Here is a 25,072-nt window from a genome sequence, read left to right as displayed (position 1 = left end):
CAGACTTAGCACTCTGCACCAAGTCTCTTGGTGCAGGGGACAGTTGTCGTCAGTATTGTTATATCGTCCATATAGGCTCGTATCGGTGGTAACCATTGACCAAACTGTAGCCCTTTTCCTCCCACAACCCATTTTGAGGCTCTGATAATGAGCTCCATTGCCATAGTGAAGGCCAATGGGGAGATGGTGCGCCCCACCATGACGCCTACTTCCAGTGGTTGCCACGCTGTGGTGAAGTCTGATATTGTGAGACAAACTTGCAGATCCTGGAAGTAGTGTTTTACCAGATTTGTTATTGTTGCAGGTACCTGAAAGAATTCAAAAGCAGTCCACAGTAGGGAATGAGGAACTGATCCACCGGCGTTGGCCAGATTGAGGCCAATGGGGTCCACTTCCTCCCAGTTGCCACACGGGGGGCCACTGTTCGAATAACAGTATCTTCAGATTCAGTGAGGTTCATGACTAATCTTGCTTTGGTGCATTTGAATTCTTCCACAAGACTTGCAATTGGTAATTCCAATCTGCCATTCCCATACAGTCCAACAGGACTTAAGCATCGCGGAAGTCCAAGCCACTGTTTCACATGTGTGCTGATCATTCTTTCGAGCTTTTCCACCTTGTTGATGGGGATTTCATACACTGTTAAAGGCCACATGAGTCTTGGGAGTATGCTGAACTGGAAGCACCACAGCTTGAGTTTTCCTGGCAGCCAGGTCTTGTTGATGCGAGCTATGTACATGATGGTATCCTTTTTGAGTTGTTCAAACTGCTCAGTGTCCTTGAGCTTAGCATCATACCATCGGCCAAGCTCTTCACTGGCATTTCTGAAACAGTTGGGACAGGTGTTCCATCAATATGAAATCTTTTATCCGTGACTTGACCTTTGACAATGGAGATGCTTCTGCACTTGCTGGGCTTGATCTTCATCCTCGCCCATGTGATGTTTTGAGGAAGCTTTTCCAGAAGTCTCTTGGTGCAGGGGACAGTTGTCGTCAGTATCATTATATCGTCCATATAGGCTCGTATCGGTGGTAACTGTTGACCAAACTGTAGCCCTTTTCCTCCCGCAACCCATTTTGAGGCGCTGATAATGAGCTCCATTGCCATAGTGAAGGCCAATGGGGAGGTGGTGCACCCCGCCATAATGCCTACTTCCAGTGGTTGCCACGCTGTGGTGAAGTCTGATATTGTGAGACAAACTTGCAGATCCTGGAAGTAGTGTTTTACCAGATTTGTTGTTGTTGCAGGCACCTGAAAGAATTCAAAAGCAGTCCACAGTAGGGAATGAGGAACTGATCCATCGGCGTTGGCCAAGTCGAGGAACAAGACATGCATATCCTTTCTTTCTTAGCCATCTGGATTTGATGCCATGTGACGCTTGGTATGTTCAAGGCATCCCGAGAAGCCTGCTATGCCAGCCTTTTGGATTGACGTATCAATGAAATGGTTTTGTTTCAGATACTTCTTAAGTCTTTGCACCAACACACTGAAAAAGATCTTGCCCTCTATGTTCAGAAGGTTTATTTGGCGAAACTGCTTGATGGTGGATGAATTCTTTTCTTTTGGGATTAGAACTCCCCCAGCTCTTCTCCAGGCTTTGGGGATAACTTGCTTTTCCTACGCAACCCTCATGTTTTTCCAAAGGAATTTCAGAACATCCGGGGCGTTCTTGTATACACAATATGGAACACCGTTAGGGCCTGGCGCTGATGCCAAACCTGCCTTCTTCACTGCTTCTTTCACCTCACTCAGCTTGGGAGGGCTGATGTGGTGGGGGTGAGATTGGTGGGATGTCAGCTGAGACAAATATCGGTTCATCTTTTTGCTTATCAGTGTGGATGGTTCTGAGATGTCTTTCAACCCTCTCTTTTGATACTTTCAAGTATCCGCTTTTCTCTTTTGTGAAAGTGCCTTTCACATATTTAAAGGGATCTTTGTAGAAGTCTGTTCTTGCTTTTTCCTTCTTTTTGCGTTGTTTCCTTAAATTCTCTGCTCTACGCAGCTTCGAAAGCCTCTGTTTTAGGTCCTCTTGAAGGAGGTTGATGCCCTCCCTTTCTTCTGCTGGTGCTTTTTTCAATACCTTCCTCAGACCTCTTCTTTCTTTAACAAGTCATTGGATTTCCTAGAGACGACGGGATTTGGGGGGAGGAGGCATATCTTTCCTGCTGTCTTGTTCCTTCACTCCAATTTTCTCCTTTCTGTAGCTGTAGATCAGGTCACCCATCCTCTCCAACTTCCTTTCTGCTGATCCCTTGATGCCACCTAAGATCAGGCTCACATCTGCATTGATGGTTTCCCACTCCTTGCTGTGACTGGCCATTTCACCAACGGCTTACGTCCTTGTTCTCCACTTTACGATGTGACTGGCTGTATCTTGGACTGCTGCTTGTGCCTGAAATTTCTTCCACATCCCGTAGGGTACTGATACTCTGCAGTCTATGGGTTTCTTCTTGCCGCTGAGTTTCATCCGACTGTCTTGACCTTCCTCTTAACAGAATCTGGTCAATCAGGGGCCCTGGGTTGGAGATTTTCTCTTTTTTTTTGCGTGTACCTGCATGCATGCGAGTCTGTGCGTGTGCATACGTGCACGTCTGTGCGTGTGTGTGTCTGCATGTCCGTGCGTGCATCCGTGATGATGTCTTTTTCATGGCTTTTACAAGGCGTGGAATGAGAGGTAGAGACTGTGTGGCAAGCCACTCCTCACACAGACATTTTCAAAGTATTTTCCCTTTATTTTGCGAGGTCGAGTTGCGATCTCGACACTCAACCCGGCACGGATAGAAAATATACTCAGGAGCAGACCCGACTAGTTTCGAACCCGGGAACCTCCGCTCCCGGGTCCGCCGCCGATGTTGCTGCGCCACCAGCCAGCCCAAGGGTTGGAGATTTTCAAGCATTTCTTCTGTCCTTGATGAATTTTTAGACCACGAGTTGATGTTACTTTAGTCCAGCCACACCTACAGGTCTGAAGAACATGTCCGGCTGCTGGTTTCTCAAGAGTATTGGCACCTTCTTGATTCATTGTCGTGTCCGAGGTTTGTTACCGGGAGGTCAGTCAGAGAGTCTTCTTGTGCCTCCGCTCTCGCAGACTCTGGGGGTGTACTCCTTTTTAAACTTTCTGTAGCCAAGTGAGGTGGCTCTTGTGCCCTGACAAGGTGACGGAGCCTGCTGTTATGGGTAGTTAGCCCATAACAGCCCCGTTGGGGTCTATTTGCTGCTGTCAGCTGTCACACGGTCTTTCCCTGGTCGTCAGCTGCACTTTCACAACAGTAACTGCTTTTCTCCCAGAAGATCAGTAGAGCTACTAGGACTTGATGTTTCAATCCCTATGGTAAGTTGGCACTCTCAATGTTGGCAGTGGGCTTGGAGTGGTGACAAGGAGGCAGGGTAGGTACGTCATCAGGGTCATCAGGTGGGCACCCTCCTTCTTTGACTTTTCGTTGATAAGCCCACAACGTCTCCAGAGGGCTCAACGGTTCTTCCTGGCATCCCAGATACACCTCTTGAGTATAATGAAGACAACAGCACATTTTTTTTGTTGCCATGCTGGTAATAATCAGGCTTAAAGGGGAAATGCACAAAATTTGTCAAAGGAAAATTTCTTGTGTAGCATAGCAATCCACCCACCTGGTACTATTTTGCAGCATGCTGATTTGGTTTGGGGTTCTTGGTCCTGTAGCTGGGATGCTCCACCTGTACTTTTTTAAGGAAAGAATATTAACTCTGGCTACTTGCTGTTGTGCCAGGAGCCTGGTGTGAGACTTTGACCTCTGATGATGCTCCCTGCCAATGAACCGCCCCATGCCTCGGTGTGGAGATGCTGCGATGAGAATTGGGGTTGTTCAGCACTGAGGTAAAGGGCTACTGCTGTGGTCTGGCAGCACCTGCTGCATGTGTCAACACAGGTCCTGGTTCCCAGGTTCACTCCCACCTCCCTTGTTGGATATGACTGAAACTTCGTTTGCCTGGCTGCATGGCTCCTTCCAGATGAGAAGTATCTCGGTGGTAACAGACTCACTGGCCAACAACTCATTGATTCCTCTCGCATTAGCTTGCAGCAGCATTCACACCGAGATCCATCCCAATGGCCCGTTGGCAGCTTTGACAGTGAGGGTCACCCCAACTGCCTAGAGGGCACAGTTGACAGCGAGTTCCAGCCCAACATCAGACCACCCAACACTGTATACCAGTGTTGTAAAAATATTACCTCTTGCAACAATGATTAGTGAGGCACAGAGAGATCTGTGTTTGCTGACAAGTACCTTTATTGTTTAAACTAACAAGTACGTGAATTCATACACTAAATACTTGGCATCCACAGCCGCTGAGTAGCCCTGACTCTCCTGAATAGTCAAAGAATAGCAAAGGTGTTACCCGGGCAAAGGAGCTTATGCTGGCCAGGTCTCCCTCGTAGTCCCGGTTCACACGCCACATGCTTCACATAGGGTTGCTCACGCTTGTATCTGTGATGGTTATTCTTCAAAGTTACCATAAGATCATAAGACAAAGGAGCAGAAGTCGGCCATTTGGCCCATCGAGTCTGCTCCGCCATTCAATAATGAGCTGATCCATTCTCCCATTTAGTCCCACTCCCCTGCATTCTCACCATAACCTTTGATGCCCTGGCTACTCAGATACCTACCAATCTCTGCTTTAAATACACCCAATGACTTGGCCTCCACTGCCACCCGTGGCAACAAATTCCACAGATTCACCACCCTCTGGCTAAAGAAATTTCTTCGCATCTCTGTTCTGAATGGGCGCCCTTCAATCCTTAAGTCATGCCCTCTCGTACTAGAATCCCCCATCATAGGAAGCAACTTTGCCGCATCCACTCTGTCCATGCCTTTCAACATTCGAAGTGTTTCTATGAGGTCTCCCCCATTCTTCTAAACTCCAAGGAATACAGTCCAAGAGCGGACAAATGTTCCTCCTTTGTTAACCCTCTCATTCCCGGAATCATTCTAGTGAATCTTCTCTGTACCCTCTCCGACGTCAGCACATCCTTTCTTAAATAAGGAGACCAAAACTGCGCACAGTACTCTAAGTGAGGTCTCACCAGCACCTTACAGAGCCTCAACATCACATCCCTGCTTCTATCTGCTGTTCCTCTAGAAATGAATGTCAACATTACATTTGCCTTCTTCACTACCGACTCAACCTGGAGGTTAACCTTAAGGGTATCCTGTACGAGGACTCCCAAGTCCCGTTGCATCTCAGAACTTTGAATTCTTTCCCCATTTAAATAATAGTCTGCCCGTTTATTTCTTCTGCCAAAGTGCATAACCATACACTTTCCAACATTGTATTTCATTTGCCACTTCTTTGCCCATTCTTCCAATCTAACCAAGTCTCTCTGCAAACTCTCTGTTTCCTCAGCACCACCGGCCCCTCCACCTGTCTTCGTATCGTCAGCAAACTTAGCCACAAAGCCATCTATTCCATAATCCAAATCATTGATGTACAATGTAAAAAGAAGCGGCCCCAACACGGACCCCTGTGGAATACCACTGGTAACCGGCAGCCAACCAGAGTAGGATCCCTTTATTCCCACTCTCTGTTTCCTGCTGATCAGCCAACGCTCTATCCATGTATGTAACTTTCCCATAATTCCATGGGCTCTTATCTTGTTAAGTAGCCTCATGTGTGGCACCTACCTTTAGACTATTCAGCTTCCTGAGTACTTTCTCTGTCGTAATTGTGACTGCGCACACTTCTCTTCCCTGCCACCCTTGAGTGTCTGGTATACTGCTGATGTCTTCCTCAGTGAAGACTGATGCAAAATACTCGTTCAGATCCTCTGCCATCTCCTTATCTCCCATTACAATTTCTCCAGCATCATTTTCTATTGGTCCTATATCTACTCTCACCTGTCTTTTACTCTTTATATACTTGAAAAAACTTTTAGTATCCTCTTTGATAATATTTGCTAGCTTCCTTTCATAGTTAATCTTTTCCCTCTTAATGACCTTTTTAGTTTCCTTTTGTAAGCTTTTAAAAACTTCCCAATCCTCTGTCTTCCCACTAATTTTTGCTTCCTTGTATGCCCTCTCCTTTGCTTTAACTTTGGCTTTGACTTCTCGTCAGCCACGGTTGCATCCTTTTTCCATTCGAAAATTTCTTCTTTTTTGGAATATACCTGTCTTGCACCTTCCTCACTTCTCGCATAAACTCCAGCCATTTCTGCTCTGCCGTCTTTCCCGCCAGTGTCCCTTTCCAGTCAACTTTGGCCAGTTCCTCTCTCATGCCACTGTAATTTCCTTTATTCCGCTGAAATAACAACACATCAGATTTCACTTCTCTTTATCAAATTTCACAGTGAACTCAATCATGTTATGATCACTGCCTCCTAAGGGTTCCTTCACCTCAATCTCTCTAATCACCTCCAGTTCATTACACAATACCAAATCCAGTACAGCCGATCCCCTAGTGGGCTCAACAACAAACTGTTCTAAAACGCCATCTCGCAGATATTCTACAAATTCTCTCTCTTGAGATCCAGTGCTGACCTGATTTTCCCAATCCACTCGCATGTTAAAATCCCTCACAGTTATCATACACTGCCCTTCTGACAAGCCTTTTCTATTTCCTGTTGTAATTTGTAGTCCACATCACTGCAGCTGTTTGGAGGCCTATAAATAACTGCCATCAGGGTCCTTTTACCCCTGCTATTTCTTAGCTCAATCCATAAAGATTCTGTACCTTCCGATCCTAGATCACCTCTTTCTAATGATTTAATATCATTTCTTACCAATAAAGCCACGCCTCTCCCCCCCCCCGCCTACCTTCCCATCCTTCCGATACACCGTGTATCCTTGGATCTTCAGCTCCCAGAGACATGCATCCTTTAGCCACGTCTCAATGATGGCCACAATATCATACCTGCCAATCTGTAGCTGTACAACAAGATCATCCACCTTGTTCCTTATGCTGCGTGCATTTAAGTATAACACCTTAAGACCAATATTTGGTACTTTTTGCTTTGATTGCACTGCAACTCATCCCAATGGCTACAAATTTGCCCCATCACCTGCCTGTTTTTCCAGACATCTTTACTGCTCACTATCTTAGACTTATTTCTGTTTTTCCCTTTCCTCTGCTCTATCATTCCAGTTCCCATCCCCCTGCCAAATTAGTTTAAACCCTCCCTAACAGCTCTATTAAACCATCCCACCAGGATATTGGTCCCCTTCGGGTTCAGGTGTAATCTGTCCATTTTGAACAGGTCATACTTCCCCCAGAAGAGATCCCAATGATCCAAGAATCTGAAGCCCTGCCCCCTGCACCAGTCTCTCAGCCAGGCATTCATCTGCCTGATCCTACTATTCTTGCCCTCACTAGCACGTGGCACAGGTAGCAATCCCGAGATTACTACCCTGGAGGTCCTGCTTCTCAGCTTCCTTCCTAACTCCCAGAAATCTCTCTTCAGGACCTCCTCCCTTGTCCTATCTATGTCATTGGTACCAACATGTACCAAGACAACTGGCTGCTCGCCCTCTCCCTTCAGAATATTCTGGACCCGATCCGAGACATCTCGTACCCTGGCAGCTGGGAGGCAACAGACCATGCGGGTATCTCTATCAGGCTCACAGAATCTCCTGCACTGCACTTTGTGTGTATCGAATTAATTGAGGACCAGTAGTTGGGAAATGTGAGGATAGTATGAAGCAGGGTTGGTACTTGAGAAGTTGGGGAGAGAATGGATTGAGGACCAGTAGTTGGGAATGTGGAAAATAGATGGATGGTCAACTGTAGTTAGGAAGGTGGAGAGAGATAGCTCAGATATTAGGGAAGGCTGAGCCTTTGAAAACCGTCCTTGATGTGTATTGTTGCTCTTCTGTACAATGCGCAAAAACACAATCTACAGTATTTTGCATCATTTGATAGTTATATTAGTTTCTGATTATTAACATTGGTTAATTATTTAAAGAGTAATTTTATTGTTTGCTGATTGAACTTACCAACTTAATAGTTTCAGTCCTGTAAAACCTGGAGTAAAACAGTTGGGTTTGATTGCCATATTTGTATATTTACTTTTGGATTATGGTTTCATGCAGATAATAGCAAGAGACAAATTTGGGTCTGTTTAACATTTAATTCCCCAGTCAGAACTTTGGCTTCCCTTTCGAAAAGCTTCAAAATCATCAATACCACTGAAGAAGTCATCTGAACTGCCGTTTTTGACTGGAGAATTTTTATTACTGAACTGAACTTCTGAAATGTGTCATCTCTTCAGCTATACTCAATAATTCTTAACAGATGGATCTCCTAAAGATTACTCACAGAAAAAGATTGCTGCATTCTTTCTCAGTTCGTGAAACTGGCAGTGAGTCCATATTGCGAAGGATACTGTGGCTTTAATAATCACAAAGCACTGACCTTGTATTCCTATGAAAGGGCCTCTGTTTATATGGCCACCTTCAGACATACAAACTGAAAACCACAGCAGCTGGCTGCTATAACATATAGATCAACAAACCAAAGTAAATGCATCAGAATTCTTTTTCTCTCTGGAGGTGCTTAAAAGTACATAGAAGCTTAATAGAGAAACAGCAAAAAAAAAGTTTACCACCTTAAATTCGACTAATGATTTAGTTTAATTGAATATCTTTGCACATCCTACCTATTGGCATTCTTTGCTCATTGTTTTAGCAGATGCCCAATTTTTATTCCTGCTCAGATTTCAATGCAGAAATCCTGTTTTATTGTCACCACGTCAAATTCATATCGGAGTAAATTCAACTAACATATTATGTGAGCAGGGATATTTGTCAAAACAGAAAATTATCTCACACTTCTACAGAACTGCTAAAGGACACACCTCACCGTCGGTTTGAGTGCAGAGACTAAGGCAATGGTACTTCCTGTATTTAATAACGTGGCTACCACGTGTATGTTTGTGGTCTTGTGCTGCTGCTGCCCATCAGCTTCGAGGTTCGACATGTTGCACTTTCAGAGATGCTCTTCTGAACACCACTGTTGTAATTTGTGGTTATTTGAAATACTGTTGCTTTCCCTGTCAGCTTGAACCAGTCTGTCCATTCTCCTTTGACCTCTCTCATTAACAAGGTGTTTTTTGCCCACAGAACTGCCGGCCTCCTGGATGTTTCTTGTTTTTCACATCCTTCTCTGTAAATTCTAAGTTCAAAGTTCAAAATAAATTTATTATCAAAGTACATATATGTCACCATATACAACACTGAAATTCATTTTCTTACAGGCATACTCAATAAATCCAATATCCATAATAGAATCAAAGAAAGGCCTCACTGGTGTGTACAACCAGTGTGCAAACAATACAAATAGAAGATGAAAGAGCAACTAATAATAACAAATAGAATAATAAACAATAAAAATCAAAGATGTGAGATGAAGTGTTCTTGAAAGTGAGTCCATAGATCGTGGGAACATTTCAGTCATGGGGCAAGTGAAGTTGTGCATGAAAATCCCAGTAGGTTAGCAGTTTCTGAGATAGTCAATCTACCCCATCTGGCACCAACAATCATTCCATGGTCAAAGTCACTTAGATCACATTTGTTCCTCATTCCGATGTTTGTTATACCATGTCTGCATGCTTTTATGTATCGAGTTGCTGCCATATGATTGGCTGATTGGATCTTTGCATTAACGAGCAGGTGTTCCTAATAAAGTGGCCGTTGAGTGTGGAGTGGCTGTTCTGTCATACTCTGAAATACGAAGTTTAGTTGTCAGGAAGGTTGCTCCCGCTGACCACAAGCCTCTTCACTGTTTGCTACTTGTCAGGAGGTGAAGTTGTGACTGGATTTCTCTGATCTTTTTCTCACAGCACTTGCAGAGGCTCTGCTCTGTGTACAGCTCTTCAGATGCACGTTTTGTGAAGGGAATCAATGCCATGCTGATGTATCTGGGCTAATAGCTGTGACTGGCAGTGCCAAACAGTGCACTGACAGTCAGTCGATTACGCTTGCATGCGGACTTTGACGCAATCCCCCCTCACGATGTAACGTGGTGTGATTGGGATATTTCGGAGGGAGCTAACTTTGTGGTCCGTGAGCTGCTGAGACGCCTTGTGGGTGCTGCTGGTCTGCCGCCTCTGCCTCTTTTGGGATGAGGAGTACGCACAACTTGTCTGCTCAGTCTAGCCACAACGGGCCACAGCTACCTGCACAAACTTGTGGATTGGCACAGAGGCCTCACTTGCAGATGCTCTCATGTCTCAATACGAGGGGATTTCCACTGATCCCAGAAAAGGTCCTGAATAGAAACTTTTCACCAATTGGCTCAAGTATTAGTGGCAGCAAAGAGACACAGTAGGGGGAAATGCCACAAGTATTAATTATGTAGTCAACCACAGTTCAGCTTTACTCCGTATCACACATAATACCGTCAGAACCTGATATTTGCCAGTTGTGCAAGTTCTGTTGATTTTTGAGTTCCACGTTCTCATGTGGGGACGATAGTTTGCAAGGTTCCCATGTCCAAAGAGCTGATAGGCTGAGGCTGATGCTGACAATGCCACAGTTCACCAATAGTGACACAGGCTGTGGACTGAATGCCAGTGAGGTGCAGCTGCTGATTGTACTGTCTGCTGCTAGCTACTGGACCGAAGTCACAACAGTCCAAAGCCAACAGTGAAAATCCAAGATTGCAACTTGGCGAGTCTGACTGACTTTCAGTCAGGCCCATCCACCTGGCTTCACCTATCACCTTCCAGCCAGTCCTTCCTCTCTCCCCATCTTTTTACTCTGGCATCTTCCTCCTTCCCCCCCAGGTCTGATGAAAGGTCTCAGCCCCAAGCGTTGATTGTTTATTCATTTCCACTGATGCTGCCTGACTTGCTGAGTTCCTCCAGCATTTTGTGTGTGATGCTGTTTTTGGCAGGAAGCAACATACTGAATTCCACATTTACCTTATTACTTTGAGCGTTATTTACAGATTCCTAACCATTATTTTAAACAGCAGGCAGGTTTTAATTAGAATCCAATGGAGAATAAGCAGACAACGGGCATATTTATTCCTTGTTTATTTATTCCTTAAATAAAAAGGAATTGGATGTGCTTTGCAAGGTCAACAGAGTAGTTTTTGACTATGTACTGCTGTGGGCAGCGACTCGTGGTGGGCACAGGTAATGTCAACAGGAAGTTCAAACTCCTGAAGCACTAAATGTTTGGCTACAAAAATGTCCTGCCAGCCACAGGAAGTGGTATAGGCATATTGCCTCAACCAGCAGGTGATAGCACCATAAGGTAGAGGCTTCTTACTGAAGATAATCCGGATTGCAAAGTAAAGTACACGTCTTCCAGTAAATGTGTTGCTGACGTGACTTTTCTGTTGCTTTGTAGGGGTGCTGTCCCTGCCAGCCCACTTTAGCTTGTACAACAATGGACCATCAGCCAAGGATGGGCGGGCGGATGCTTACGCTCAGCTGGAACTCCGAACCCTGGAACAGTCCCTACTGGCAACATGCGTCGGGAGCATTTCAGAGCTGAGTGAGTTAATTTCTCTTTGAATGATTCTTAAGTATAATGTGTGTGCATGTGTGTGTATATGTATATATGTATATCTATATGTGTATTTAATTCTAATTGAAACTTGCTTTGTCACTCTAATTGGTTTCCTGGGCAGTTTGCCACTCTCTAGACTGCAGCCTTCTGGCCTCAGTGTTATCCATTCATGTGCTGGGAAGGCATGGAGGGAATTGTAAGTGATTTTGTCTCCCTCCCTTTGGGGAAAGAGCATGCATCCTGTTCTATAATTTCCTCCTGCCGCTGATTTAAAATCTGAATCCAGAATACAGGGAGTGGTGGCAAAGAATTCATTCCCTAGCAATCTATCAGAGTCTTTTAATGCTGCCAGTTCCCCTGTGGCATTGCTCCCAGCAATATAAAGGATGCAGTATTTCATTATGACAGGACTGCGACTAGAAATAACCCACATGAACACTCAAGTCTATTCTATCCTTCAATAAGATAATCACAGAATCATGAAAACCTTGTTACGCAGAAGGGCAGCATGGTAGCACAGCCTCATACCTTCAGGTATAGTCCTGACCTTTGTTGTCTCTGTGTAATTTGTGTGTTCTCCCCATGACTGACCTGGCTTCCTCCAGGTGCTCCACTTCCCCCTCTCAACCCAAAAAATGTGTGGGTTGATAGATTCATTGGCTCCTCTAAGTTGCCCATTTTGTGTAGGTGAATGGTAGAACCTGGCAGGAGCTGGTGCTAATGTAAAGTTCAAAGTAAGTTTGCTATCAAAGTACATATTTGTTACCATTGAGATACATTTTTGCAGGCATTTACAGGTAAAAAGGAATACAATATAATTTATGAAAATCTATACATAAGGCGAATAATGAGAATAAACCTGGATGGTAACAATTATATACTTTGATGAGTGGTGGACCAAAGTACGTGTTTCCATGCCAATAACTGACAAAACAAGGCTATTCAGCCTATCCTGTTTGTGTTGTCATTAAAAAGAAAGCTCTGCCTAATTTCATCCTTCACCCTTAGTCCATTGGCCTGCATTTCTTGGTTGCTCATGTATTTTTTAAAAGTGTGAGTTTTTCTTTCTTCGTCAGTCTGAGTTCCATATCACACCACTCTCTAGGGGAAAACCTGACCAATTGTTCTGCCATTTAAACTTTTCCCCTCACTAACAAACACACAGCCACTGACAAACGTTTTTGCATCTCACTCCTCCATTTTAAACAATAGCACAATATTAGCAGTTCTTCAATCCTATGCTGAGAGGATGAAATATGATGGTCAGAGCCTCCACAATTTCCCCCCTCTTCTTCTTTTAGCAGCCTGGGATTTGTTTCATTGAAGTCTAGAATTTTATCCCATTCAAAAACATTTCCTCCTTTACTGTGATAATCCAACCCAATATTTCACACTGACATATCTCCCTTTGTTTTGTAAAGACAGACTCTCTTCATTGAGAATCCACCTGCATCTCCACTCCTCCATTTTGTGTGGAGGTTGCCTCCTCAGTCTCTCAGGGGCCCTGCTCTCTTCTAAGCTGTCCTTTTACTCTTTATGTACAGTACTTATAAAACACAGTTGGATGTTCCTTGATTTTACTTGCCAGCATTTTTATATGTCTTCTCATTGCTTTCCTGATTTCCATTTCAATTTCACACCTATACTTTTGGAATTCTAGTGAGCTTTCTGAAATATCTGGCTCTGGTGTCTTGTCAGGATTTAATAACTTTCTGCCTGCCTTGCCTATTATGCATTCTTTCACTAGAGGACTCTGGATTTGATGACCCTCAGTTTTTTTCCCTGTGTGGTAATCCTGGCCCCCTTGCGTGTGTCCCCTTGAACTGTCACTGGTGGACCCACTCCTGTAAAGCAACAGAGAAGTCATGTCAGCAACCTACTTACTGGCTCTCAATCTGCTTTTCGCAAAATTGCTGGTAGAATTGTCTTTCCCCTAATCCGGGATCTACAGTCCTATTTTACCTTTGCCCTATTCTTTGACCATGCCAAATCATTTGAAGATTCTGCTAACATATGCTCCTTCCTGCCAGCTGTTTCTTGTATCAGAATTGGCAACACCCACCTTACCCCCTGTTTTATCTTTGTCATCCTCCCCAACTCGTCTGTTGGCTCTGGAACCGAACCATTAAGCTGCCACTCCTGCCTTCCTTCAAGCCATGTTTCAGTAATAGCTAAAATAGTACATTTTCATGCATCTGTCAGTGCCTCCTTCCTCTCTATCTGGTGCTCGGAATTCCTTGCATTTTGGCATACACCTCTACGCACAACCAGGTTCCTTGTTTTCTATTTCCTAACCTTTGGTCTTTTTTTTCCCTACCACATTTCTCAATCTAGGCCCAACTGCTCCCTCTTTCAAACCCTCTTAAACCTAACCAACGGCTCTCAATTAAAAGTACCTGCAAGGATGATGAGGATACAGGTCAATCCCTCCCCAAAAGGGTCCCAAACCACTAGGAACTTGATGTCCTCCCTCTTGTATCATCTCTGTCACCACACATTCAATGGCATTACCCTTCTGCTTCACAATTATTGTGGCTGGTATAAGGTCATAGCTGAAGAATATTACTTTTGAGGTCAGACCTTTTAACTTCGTTCGTACCTGCTTAAAATATGCCTGAAAGACGTTGTTGCTTTGGACATACAACCATAAGATATAGGAGCAGAATTTGGCCTATTGAGTCTGCTTCGCCATTTCATCATGGCTGCTCCAATTTTCCTCTTGGACCCAATCTCCTGGCTTCTCCCTGTATCCCTTCATGCCCTGGCCAGTCAAGAATCTGTCAACCTCTGCCTTAAATATACCCAATGACTTGGCCTCCATAGTTGCCTCCAGCAAAGAATTCCACAGATTCACCACTCTCTGGCTAAAGAAATTCCTCTTCATCTCCATTCTAAAATGACACCCCTCTATTCTGGGTCTGTGTCCTCTGGTCTTAGACTCTACCACCATAGGAAACATTCTCTCCACATCCACTCTATCAAACCCTTTTACCATTCAATAGGTTTCAATTAGGTCAGCCCTCATTCTTCTGAATTCTAGTGAATACAGGCCCAGATCCATCAAACGCTCTTCATATGACAAGCCATTTAATCCTGGAATCATTTTCGTGAATCTCCTTTGAACACTCTCCAGGTTCAGATAGATAGATACTTTCTTGATCCCAAAGGAAATTTCAGTGTCACAGTAGCATTACAAGTGTGCAGATATACAAATATTAGAAGAGAAGCAGAAAGAATTAAAAATAATTTTCCACGAACAGTCTAACAGGAGGAGGGTCATCACTTTCCTGGCTATAGGTTGACTCATTATAGAACCTAATGGCCGAGGGTAAGAATGACTTCATATAGCACTCTTCGGAGCAGCATGGTTGTCTCAGTCTATTAATAAAAGTGCTCCTCTGTTTAGCCAAGGTGGCATGTAGAGGGTGAGAAATATTGTCCAGAATTGCCAGAATTTTCCATAGGGTCCTTTGTTCTACTCCAACCTCCAGTATGTCCAATTTGACTCCTATAACAGAGCCAGCCTCTCTAATCAGTTTATAGAGCCTGTTTGGCATCACCCGTGTTGATGCCATTGCCCCAGCGCATAGAAGATTGTACCAGCAACAACAGACTAGTAGAACATGTGAAGGAGAGGCCTACATACTCCAAGGGACCTCAGTCTCCTGGGGAAGTAGAGGTGACTCTGACCATTCTTGTACATAACCTCAGTGTTGGTGCTCCACTCAAGTCTGTTATCCAGGTGCACCCCCAGGTACTTGTAGGTCCTCACCAGATCCACATCCTCACCATCAATAGTAACAGGGAGCAGTGCAGGCTTAGTCTTCCTAAAGTCCATCACCATCTCCTTTGTCTCACTGATATTCAGCTGCAGATGATTATACCTGCACCATTTGACAAAGTCCTCCACCAGGGCCCTGTATTCATCCTCCCATCCTCCCTTTATACACCCAACAATCACTGAGTCATCAGAGAATTTCTGCAGATGACATGACTTAGTGTTGTATCTAAAGTATACAGGGGAAGCAGGAAGGGAGCCAGTACAGTCCCCCGTGGGGTGGGGCCCCAGTGCTGCTTATAGCCATGTCTGACACACAGCTCTGAAGCTGCACAAACTGGTCTGCCAGTCAGGTTGTCCATTATCCAGGATACAATGAAGTGCCAGTCTGCATTGAACGGAGCTTTTCCGCCAGCAGTGAGGGCTGTATGGTATTGAAGGCACTTGGGAAATCAAAAACATGATCCTCATAGTACTCTCCTGCTTATCTAAATGGGAGTAAGCTCTACTCAGCAGGTAGATGACAGCATCGTCGACGCCAATGTGCTCCTGGTAGGCAAACTGGAGGGGGTCAAGGGCTGATCTGATCAGGGGTCAGTGAGCCAGGACCAGCCTCTCTAAGGGCTTCATGATGTGTGAGGTCAGGGCCACTGGACAGTAGTCATTCAAGACTTTCAGTTGTCCCTTCTTGGGTACTAGGACCACACATGATGTTTTCCACATAGTCAGGACCCTTTCCAGGCTGAGACTCAGATTGAAAATGCTCTGGAGAACTCCACACGGCTGCTCAGCACACTCCTTCAGGACCTTGAGGTTCTCACCCTCCAATCCCAATGCTCTGAGTTTTGCCAGAGCTCTTCTCACCTGGCCAGTAGTGAAGGTGGGTCCATGATGACTGGGGCAGGTGAAGATTGGGACGATAGTTGGAAAGTGGAAGTGTGGTTGATAGGTGCAGGGCAAGGAAGGGATGCAGACTGTGGTGGCCTGTGTTGTTTATCCGCGTGTTGAATTGGAGGGGGGAGGAGGGGAGGCACTGATGCTGAGGGAGCACTGGGTGCCTTTACACCTGCAATGATGTGCTGATGGAGGTGTGAACAGGAAGGGCAGTTGTCAAACCTATTGAAGAATTGGTTTAACTCATTAGCCCATTCACAGCTGCATTCCGAGACTCCACAGCTATGCTACCGGAAGCCAATGATGTTCTTCATGCCTCTCCACACCTCCCACGTGCCCAAGGTTTTTGAGGTTGAGAAGAGCCTTTAGATCACTGGTGACCCATGGTTTATTGTTGGGGAAGCAGCAAACAGTCCTTGATGGTATTGCAGTGTCCACACAGAAGTTGCTGTAGCCAGTGATGCAATCAGTAAGTCTGTTAATGTCCTCCCAATATGGTTCACAAAGCACATTCCAGGCAGTAACCTCAAAGCAGCCCTTCAAAGCCTTGATAGCCTCTGGAAACCAGCTCTTTACTATCTTAGTGGTAGCTAGTTGTTGCTGTACTTAGGGCTTATACATGGGCATGAGGTGAACCAGGCTGCGATCTGATCTTCAAGTGGGAGGAGAGCTGTAGAGCTGTATGCGTCTTTAATATTTGCATACAAGAGATCATCCTTTCTGAGATAAGGGGCCCAAAAACTGCCCGCAGTACTCCAAGTGAGGCTGCACCAGTGTTTTATAAAGTCTCAACATGACATCCTTGCTTTTATATTTTAGTCCTCTTGAAATGAATTTGCCATCCGCAGCACAGACTCAGCCTGCTAATTAACCTTTAGGGAATCCTGCTGGTGGGAAATTTACTGGTCGGTGCTGAAATGGATCAGTCTCTCACTCCAGAATGTTGTGTAACTGGTCTGTAGTATCCTTGATGCTGGCTCCAACAAAGCAACGATCTATCCAAAAATTATGTCTACAATTCTGTGACTTTGAATCCCACAGAACTGTAGGATACAAGACATTTGCATCCTCCCTGTCCATATGAGGCACCTTTAGTGCGATAGTCCCAGTACTGGTTACACCCCAGGAAAGCCCTCTACCCCCACCAGTCTTCAGTCAGAGAGTGAGACACCCTCAAGAATTCCTATTGCCTGTCTGTTCTTTTTATTTAATTATCCTTAAACTTTTTGATACCATTAGGTCTCAATGTTTAGCATCACTGATTCTTGAGACTTCGGCGAAAACATGTTCCACTAAGAAAAGTGCTAATTCCGTTGAAAATGAATAACTTTTTCTTATTTAAAATAATCAGGGTTGATCATCTGAGGGTCTTTTGCACAAATGCAATAATTTTTCATATGTTTGTTCTTAATTTTATAAACTATATGATTATATGAGAGCCCAGTACCCACAAAATCAGTTGTCCTCAAACAAGAGATTATCATTTCAATTTGACTAAAAAGTGTGAAAAAAAATCATTTAAAATGTATAATATATATGCCTGATGAAAGAGTAGAGTGAAAAACCTCTTTAAAACTAAAAGCAGTGAATTTTCAACAATATTTACTCTTATTTTGTGGTTGCTCAAAATGTGTTCCAAGTTTTTGTCAACACCATCAGATATTTATAAAAAACCAATAAAATCAGGCAACCACATGGTCAACTATATTCCTGAGGACCCCCTTTCCACCCTCCTCATCTGCTAAATGCAACGTCAAACAAGCTCCTGTAAGTTTGCTATTTTTTTTTGATAATTTTTACATATTTATTGATGTTGCTACTGTCACAACCATGATGTGTCAACACTGTCTCTTTTGTATAGAAAGAATTATTTTAAATTATGACATAAATTTATGCATTTTAAGTAGAGGCCAGAGGCATCAAGCAACAGGGGGAAAACAAGGTGGCTCCTGTATACAACTCATGCATGTCACGGAAAAAAGTGTGTTTTATCACCATCATCAGACGTCAACACTGCCAGGTTTTCTGTCTGACGGTGGTGACACATAGTTTGACGGTGTTGACAAAAGCATAGTCATAGTCATAGTCATGGTCATACTTTATTGATCCTGGGGGAAATTGGTTTTCGTTACAGTTGCACCATAAATAATTAAATAGTAATAAAACCATAAATAACTAATAGTAATATGTAAATTATGCCAGGAAATAAGTCCAGGACCAGCCTATTGGCTCAGGGTGTCTGACCCTCCAAGGGAGGAGTTGTAAAGTTTGATGGCCACAGTCAGGAATGACTTCCTATGACACTCTGTGCTGCATCTCGGTGGAATGAGTCTCTGGCTGAATGTACTCCTGTGCCCAACCAGTCCATTATGTAGTGGATGGGAGACATTGTCCAAGATGGCATGCAATTTAGACAGCATCCTCTTTTCAGACACCACCGTGAGAGAGTCCAGTTCCATCCCCACAACATCACTGGCCTTACGAATGAGTTTGTTGATTCTGTTGGTGTCTGCTACCCTCAGCCTGCTGCCCCAGCACACAACAACAAACATGATCGCACTGGCCACCACAGACTCGTAGAACATCCTCAGCATCGTCCGGCAGATGTTAAAGGACCTCAGTCTCCTCAGGAAATAGAGACGGCTCTGACCCTTCTTGTAGACAGCCTCAGTGTTCTTTGACCAGTCCAGTTTATTGTCAATTCGTATCCCCAGGTATTTGTAATCCTCCACCATGTCTACACTGAACCCCTAGATGGAAACAGGGGTCACTGGTACCTTAGCCCTTCTCAGGTCTACCACCAGTTCCTTAGTCTTTTTCACATTAAGCTGCAGATAATTCTGCTCACACCATGTGACAAAGGTTCCTACCATAACCCTGTATTCAACCTCGTCTCCCCTGCTGATGCATCCAACTATGGCAGAGTCATCAGAAAACTTCTGAAGGTGACAAGACTCTGTGCAGTAGTTGGAGTACGAGGTCTAAATGGTGAAGAGAAAGGGAGACAAGACAGTCCCCTGTGGAGCCCCAGTGCTGCTGATCACTCTGTCGGACACAACATCCAAATCATCCTCAATGAAGGCTTGAATATAATTTATGATCACACTAAATAGTAATATGGCTTATAATGTTTCATTAACCTCTTTATTTATAATTTACATATTTCCCCCTTTACTTCTTCCACACAGGCCTACAATATTTCCTTACTATATGTATCCCCAATGACTAAAACCATAAATGCATTTAGTTGCACCATTTCATCATCATTTTATAAAATTTCACCATCATTTTATAAAATTTCACCAAATTAAACATAATTAAATTCATAGTAATTTTGCACAATTTCATAGTAATTCCATTAAATTCTGACCTTCCTTTTATGTACTTTAGGAAGTTATGGCTAGGCAGCAGCTATCAGTGGAGGAGCAAAGGAGAAGAAACAGGGAATACCAAAAAAAAGCAGAGAGAGAAAATATACAGTGAGCCAGAGTCAAAGGAGGAATACCTGAGAAAGGAAAAGCAAAGATGGAAGAAGAGAGTAGAGGGTGAGAAGATAAAAACTATCAGTGATTTGAATGAAAGGGAAAAGAGGAGTAAGAGAAAGGCGTGGAAACGTAGACAGCAAGAGTCAAGAGAGCGCAAGAGAAAGGGCCCAGAACACCCAGAAACTCCCCCAGATAGTCCATTGGATCAGACTATACAGGAGCCAGCTCGCAGTAGGCAGTCTATAGCAGGGGAAAGGGAAAGAAAGAAAACACGAGCAAGATACTTGAGAGAGATGAAAGCTTTGAAAAATAAACTTATAAACTTCAAGAGATAATAAAAGATAGAACAAACTGAAAAAGCGTTGGCGACGAGAGCAAACTAGAAATAAAAAAACACAAGAATCACCAGGGGAAAAAAACAGAACAGATGCTACAGGGAAGCAAACTCAAAAACCCCTCCTTCGAGAAAACCCTGCTCTTGCACAACTGTCTCATTCAAGAATTTAATCGAAACAAAAATAATTTACAGTCTGCTCAAAAATCAAAGAACTTGACTCTGTCAGGCAGGGTTCTAAAGAAATATCGTCTGATACACCAGACAAAGCGGTTTGGGCTGACATACAACACACTGCGAAAGAGAAGGACTACTGACAAAATACCCTCTTACGTTCAGACAATAACCCAGATGGTTCAGGATTTCTACCATAATGCTGCAAGAATGACGACTGACAAACAGGACACGATAACACGGAAGAAAATAGCATCAGAGAATGATTCTGACTGACACAATATTCAACCTCCACAGGGAGTTCACCAAAAAGGAACCAACTGTAAAACTCAGTTCTTCAGCCTTCTGTGCTTTACGTCCATTCTGTGTCACAGCACCAAAACTATCATGCCAATGCCACTACCATGAAAATGCAAAGCTGATATTTGAGGTCCTAAGAGCATATGGTATTGTCAAGTCTAGCAAATTGGAGGATGGTTTTGAATGTGTGTTGTTCTCAGATAAGCGAGGCATGTTTTCTGCACTCCTGCACCCGGTGTCTCCACAAGTACACACGTCCCACCCCACAGCAAGAGTTGACCGATGTTGAGTGGCAGCAATGGGAATGAGTTCAGGACCAAACAGCAGATGGAATTCACTACAAGACTTGTGAAGCACAATGTCACACTGGCAGGGCTCATCAAACTGTATGAAGACAAACTAAAGAGTGAAACAACACGTGTGTGCTTGGTTCAGAACCAGTCCAGGGAATACAGGAGCATGATACAGAACTGCAATGAAAGCTCTGTAATTGTGCATGTGGACATTTCTGAGGCATGGAAATGCAAATATAGTTCTGAGGTACAGTCATGCCATTTTGGTCGGAACCTCCCACAGCTCAATCTGCACACTGGCATGTACTACACAAAAGAAGAGAAAGCAGGATTTTGTACAATATCAGAATCCAAGCGACAGGATGCTTCTGCCATTTGGACTCACATGGAACCAGTCCTCAGAGATATTCGTTTAAAATTTCCAAAAGTTGATACCTTTCAATTTTGGTCAGATGGCCCCAGCAAGAAGTACAAAAACAAGAAGGACTTCTCACTCCTCTGCAACATCCCTCCAACACTGGGTTTCCAGAGAACAACCTGAAACTTCTTCGCCACTTCACATGGGAAAGGAGATCCCGATGGCATTGGGGGAACTGTGAAAAGGACTGCAGACAGCCTTGTACTACGGGGGAATCACATTGTGGATGGCAAAATCTTCTATGAGATGGTTGGGAGAAGCCTTTGCAGTACTCAGCTCTATCATATTGCTGAAGGTGACATGCAGACATATGATGCACTCCTTTCTCAATCAGGAAAACCTGTACCAGCAACGAGGAAAATCCATCAGGTCATACCTTACGAAAACAGCATCCATTGCAGATTATTGTCATGTTTCTGCAGTGAGCCACAGATGTGCCAGTGTTTCAGCCCAACAATATTTCAGTTGACTGAAAATACACATGCCAGGGGACAGGCTGAGGAGAATGATGGCCCTACCACAACGGGAAAGAACAGAGGGCCTTTGGCAATGCTGATGAAGGAAATGGAGCAGGAAACCCAAAGTGGTCCTGATGGGACTATGACAGATATATCTGCTGGTGTTACTAATTGTGGAGATTGGCTTGCAGTCATTTATGACCAAAATTGGTGGTTAGCTAAGATTGTCACTGTGGGTGCTCATCATCAAGATGTTCAGGTGGAGTTTTTCCACCCTCATGGACCCAACACGTGCTTCCATCCAAACCCAGGTGGAAAGGATATGTGCTTCGTACCAGTTGAAGATATTCTGGTCAAACTGATGGACCATTACCGGGTCGTGCAAACAGGAAAAGGGAGATCTACCAACTGTCTGCTGAAGTCATGGACTTCAAAGAGGAGGAGCATATTAATCGTCTACTTTCTGATAAAGCTGACTGAACGTTTTTGAAGATTTTCAAGCCCAGGAATGGATGGAATTTTTTTTTTAGTTCCTGGTGTGTTTTCTGATGTTTATGCTTAAGCATTGCAGTTGTACTGTAGTTTTTATTTTGCTGTTTACCGTTGTTAATATTTACAGAAGGATAAAATGTACGTGACAAATTGTTATTTGTTGTACCAAATTGTTAGATAAAGTTGTTCAGCAAGGAAGCATTGACTTGAGTGGTGAAGAGGTTGGAATTGTTTGTTGTAATTAGGCCACTGCCACCACCGTCAGGTCTCAGTCACCACCGTCAGATGGAACTTTCTTTGTTTTAAATTAATATGCTTACAATCTGTTCCTCCAAAACAGTTGATTTATTAAAGGAATTGTCTCTTTAAAATTAAAAATGTTTTTTTATGTCCAAAATTGTTATTTTGTATATTTAATACTAATGATAAAAGTTGCATGATGTTAGAGTTTTTAAAGGAGTACACATGAAATAGTATAAAAGATGAACAAAAGTGAATATTCAACATTTAACAGCATATATGTGTACCTATGGTGTGGACACAATGATTTAAAACTAAATCTATATAAGACTGAATAAATAGGAATAATTAGCTTTTTATTGTGTCTGTGTTGACAAAAACTGAGTAATGACAGGAAAAACACATATTTTACGAAAAAATTACAAAATCAGGAGGTTGCACCGAAATATTGCTTGATTGCTGAGACCTTGTTCTGTAAACATGTAAGTTTAGATTTCTTAACATTTAAAGTGTTTTTCTTTTCAAAATTAAAATCTATTTTATCCAAATTCTCAAGAATCAGTGATGTGTCATTATCGCACAATGCAAAGCATTACTTATTGCACAATGATAAGGTGTTTATACCAGTGTGGAAATTCCCTTAGTAATGGACGCAGCAGAGCTGCTGTCTCTAAGGATACCTGGTTGTGTAGCAGTAAGCACCAACAATCAGAAATAGAGGTGAAGGAGGTTTTCCCCGTGGCCGCGTGCGTTTCTTCTGGTTTTCTCCCACATTCCAAAGAGACACAACTAGGGTTAGTGAGTTGCTGGTTCTCTGAAACAAAAACTGCACATGTGACTGTACGTTTCGACATGCGTGTGAGAAATAAAGCTAATTTTCTTAAAATCTTTAAGACAAAGTCCTTCCTATTACACAGAGCCACAGCTAGGCAGGGAAGAGCAAAATACTGTTGATGCTGAAAATCTGAAAAAATAAAAGAATACGCTGTTAATTTGCAGCAGGCCGGGTAGTATTAGTGGTGAGAGAAAGAGAGTTACTGTTTTAGGGCGAAGACGTTTTACCAGATTTTTTTTCTAACACAGTTTGTAACTCTTCTGTGTTCTGACGAAAGACCAGCAGCCTGAAACGTTAGTTCTGGGTTCTGCTTCACGGGTACCACCTGACCTATTGAATGTTTTCAGCATATTCCAGAATCCATTCAGATCGAGGTGCTTCCATAATTCCCTGGTCCCAGAACATGGACAGAGGACAAGTTGACATTTGAAGAGAAACAGCTGGAAATAAATGTTTTTTAAAAATTGTTTTTAAGTTCCTTGTTCTGTGCTCAGTGAATACAAATCATTGCTATTTAGTGATTTGACACTTGAGCTAATAAGTTCAAAGGTGTCAGCAGCTGAGACAGGTAACTAAGGGATCCATTGTCCAAATACCTATTTACTGTAATTCTCCTGGGTTTTGGTGCCCTATTACTTATTTGCGAGGCTAGGTGCCATTGATGCCTTCCAGGCCTCTGTCCCAGATGTGGAAAAGTTTTTGCGATGAGTCCTGGTTTATTCAACGCTGCTAACTCAGAAGCGTGTACCTCAGAAGTGTAGTAAATTACAAGCATTGCTTATTGTTTGAGTGATGCTCAACAGTGTGTTAGTGCTCTGGAGCACCATACATCACAATGCAAATGTTTTACATTTTAACCTGGAGTAGAAACAGGCTCTAAAACTGAGCAAAGAGTTATGGCCGAGGCTTGGGAGACCCCAGGATTCTTTACTAGTCTGAAGGAAGTACTTCTATTCTTCCTGCCTGTGGGTTTTCCCACTGAAAAAAAAATGGTTCCATAAAACTCAGCTTGATCTCTCCAGTCACACCACAAATGGCTCTGTTGTCCTCTAAAATGAAGTGCAGGGAAAATTTCACCACAGTACCCCTACTGTGCTTTCACCTAGCTGCCATTTTAGGTATAAGAGTAAATTATTCTTCCTGTGTCAGAACAAAATAGGTTAAGACAAAGGAGAACAAGAACGTCCAACAGCAGACTCTCTCCCTCTTAATTCCTCATCAGAAACACCATTGGGAGTTGGAGGCTTGTTAGTGAGAGGCCAGTCGTTAAATTCTCCCTTTGTGTCATTTTGCCATTCCTTTTTTGATTTATTATCTCATCTAAGAATTTCAAATCTTCGTACACTTCATTAAGTGCTGAGTTATTGCTGGACGTATAGGGCTCCATTTTTCGTGTGAGGCAAGGCAAAGCTCCATCTTTCATGTGAGGCACTAAAGCAAGGCCCCATCTGGTGGTTCACGTGGACATAAAAAAAAAATTCCATGATTCTTCTTAAAAGATGAGCTGCGAATTCAGCCAATGTCAGAATACATCCTCTCACTGTCACCACAGAAACAGATTATCGGCTCCTTCATCTCACTGCTGTTTCTGAGACATTGTGTATAAATTGACTCCCAGGCTAATCTACATGACAACAATGACCCTCCGATAAAAAACACTTACCTCAGGGTGCTGCTCCCTGCCTTCAAGCCATTTCTTTAGCCCTGCTTTTGATTTCTTTCCTTCTGCCAGCTTCATCACTGTCCTCCCTGCTCAACCTTCTGACATAACAAATTCCATACTTGCAAATGGCAATTGTTATGATGAAGGAGACACAACAAAAGGGAGCTGTGAAGCTTCAGTAGCTCCATCACTTTTTAGGTTCAAAGTCAATGAAAACGGCAGGCC

At 43.4% G+C, this 25,072-nt stretch overlaps 1 protein-coding gene across 1 annotated transcript in view; it reads left to right on the top strand.

Moving 5' to 3' along the window:
* abtb2b (ankyrin repeat and BTB (POZ) domain containing 2b) overlaps positions 1-25,072 on the top strand; it is a 230,527-nt gene that overhangs the window by 150,398 nt on the left and 55,057 nt on the right. Inside the window, exon 3 of the mRNA XM_072272660.1 lies at positions 11,322-11,468. Coding sequence (XP_072128761.1) covers positions 11,322-11,468 — 147 coding nt within the window. The remainder of the gene's footprint in view (positions 1-11,321; positions 11,469-25,072) is intronic.

The sequence above is a fragment of the Mobula birostris genome, chromosome 11, assembly GCF_030028105.1.
Source record: "Mobula birostris isolate sMobBir1 chromosome 11, sMobBir1.hap1, whole genome shotgun sequence".
In the NCBI taxonomy this organism is placed as follows: Eukaryota; Metazoa; Chordata; class Chondrichthyes; order Myliobatiformes; family Myliobatidae; genus Mobula; species Mobula birostris.
The sequence above is the reverse complement of the archived record's forward strand: the minus strand, read 5'-3'. Positions and strand labels throughout refer to the sequence as shown.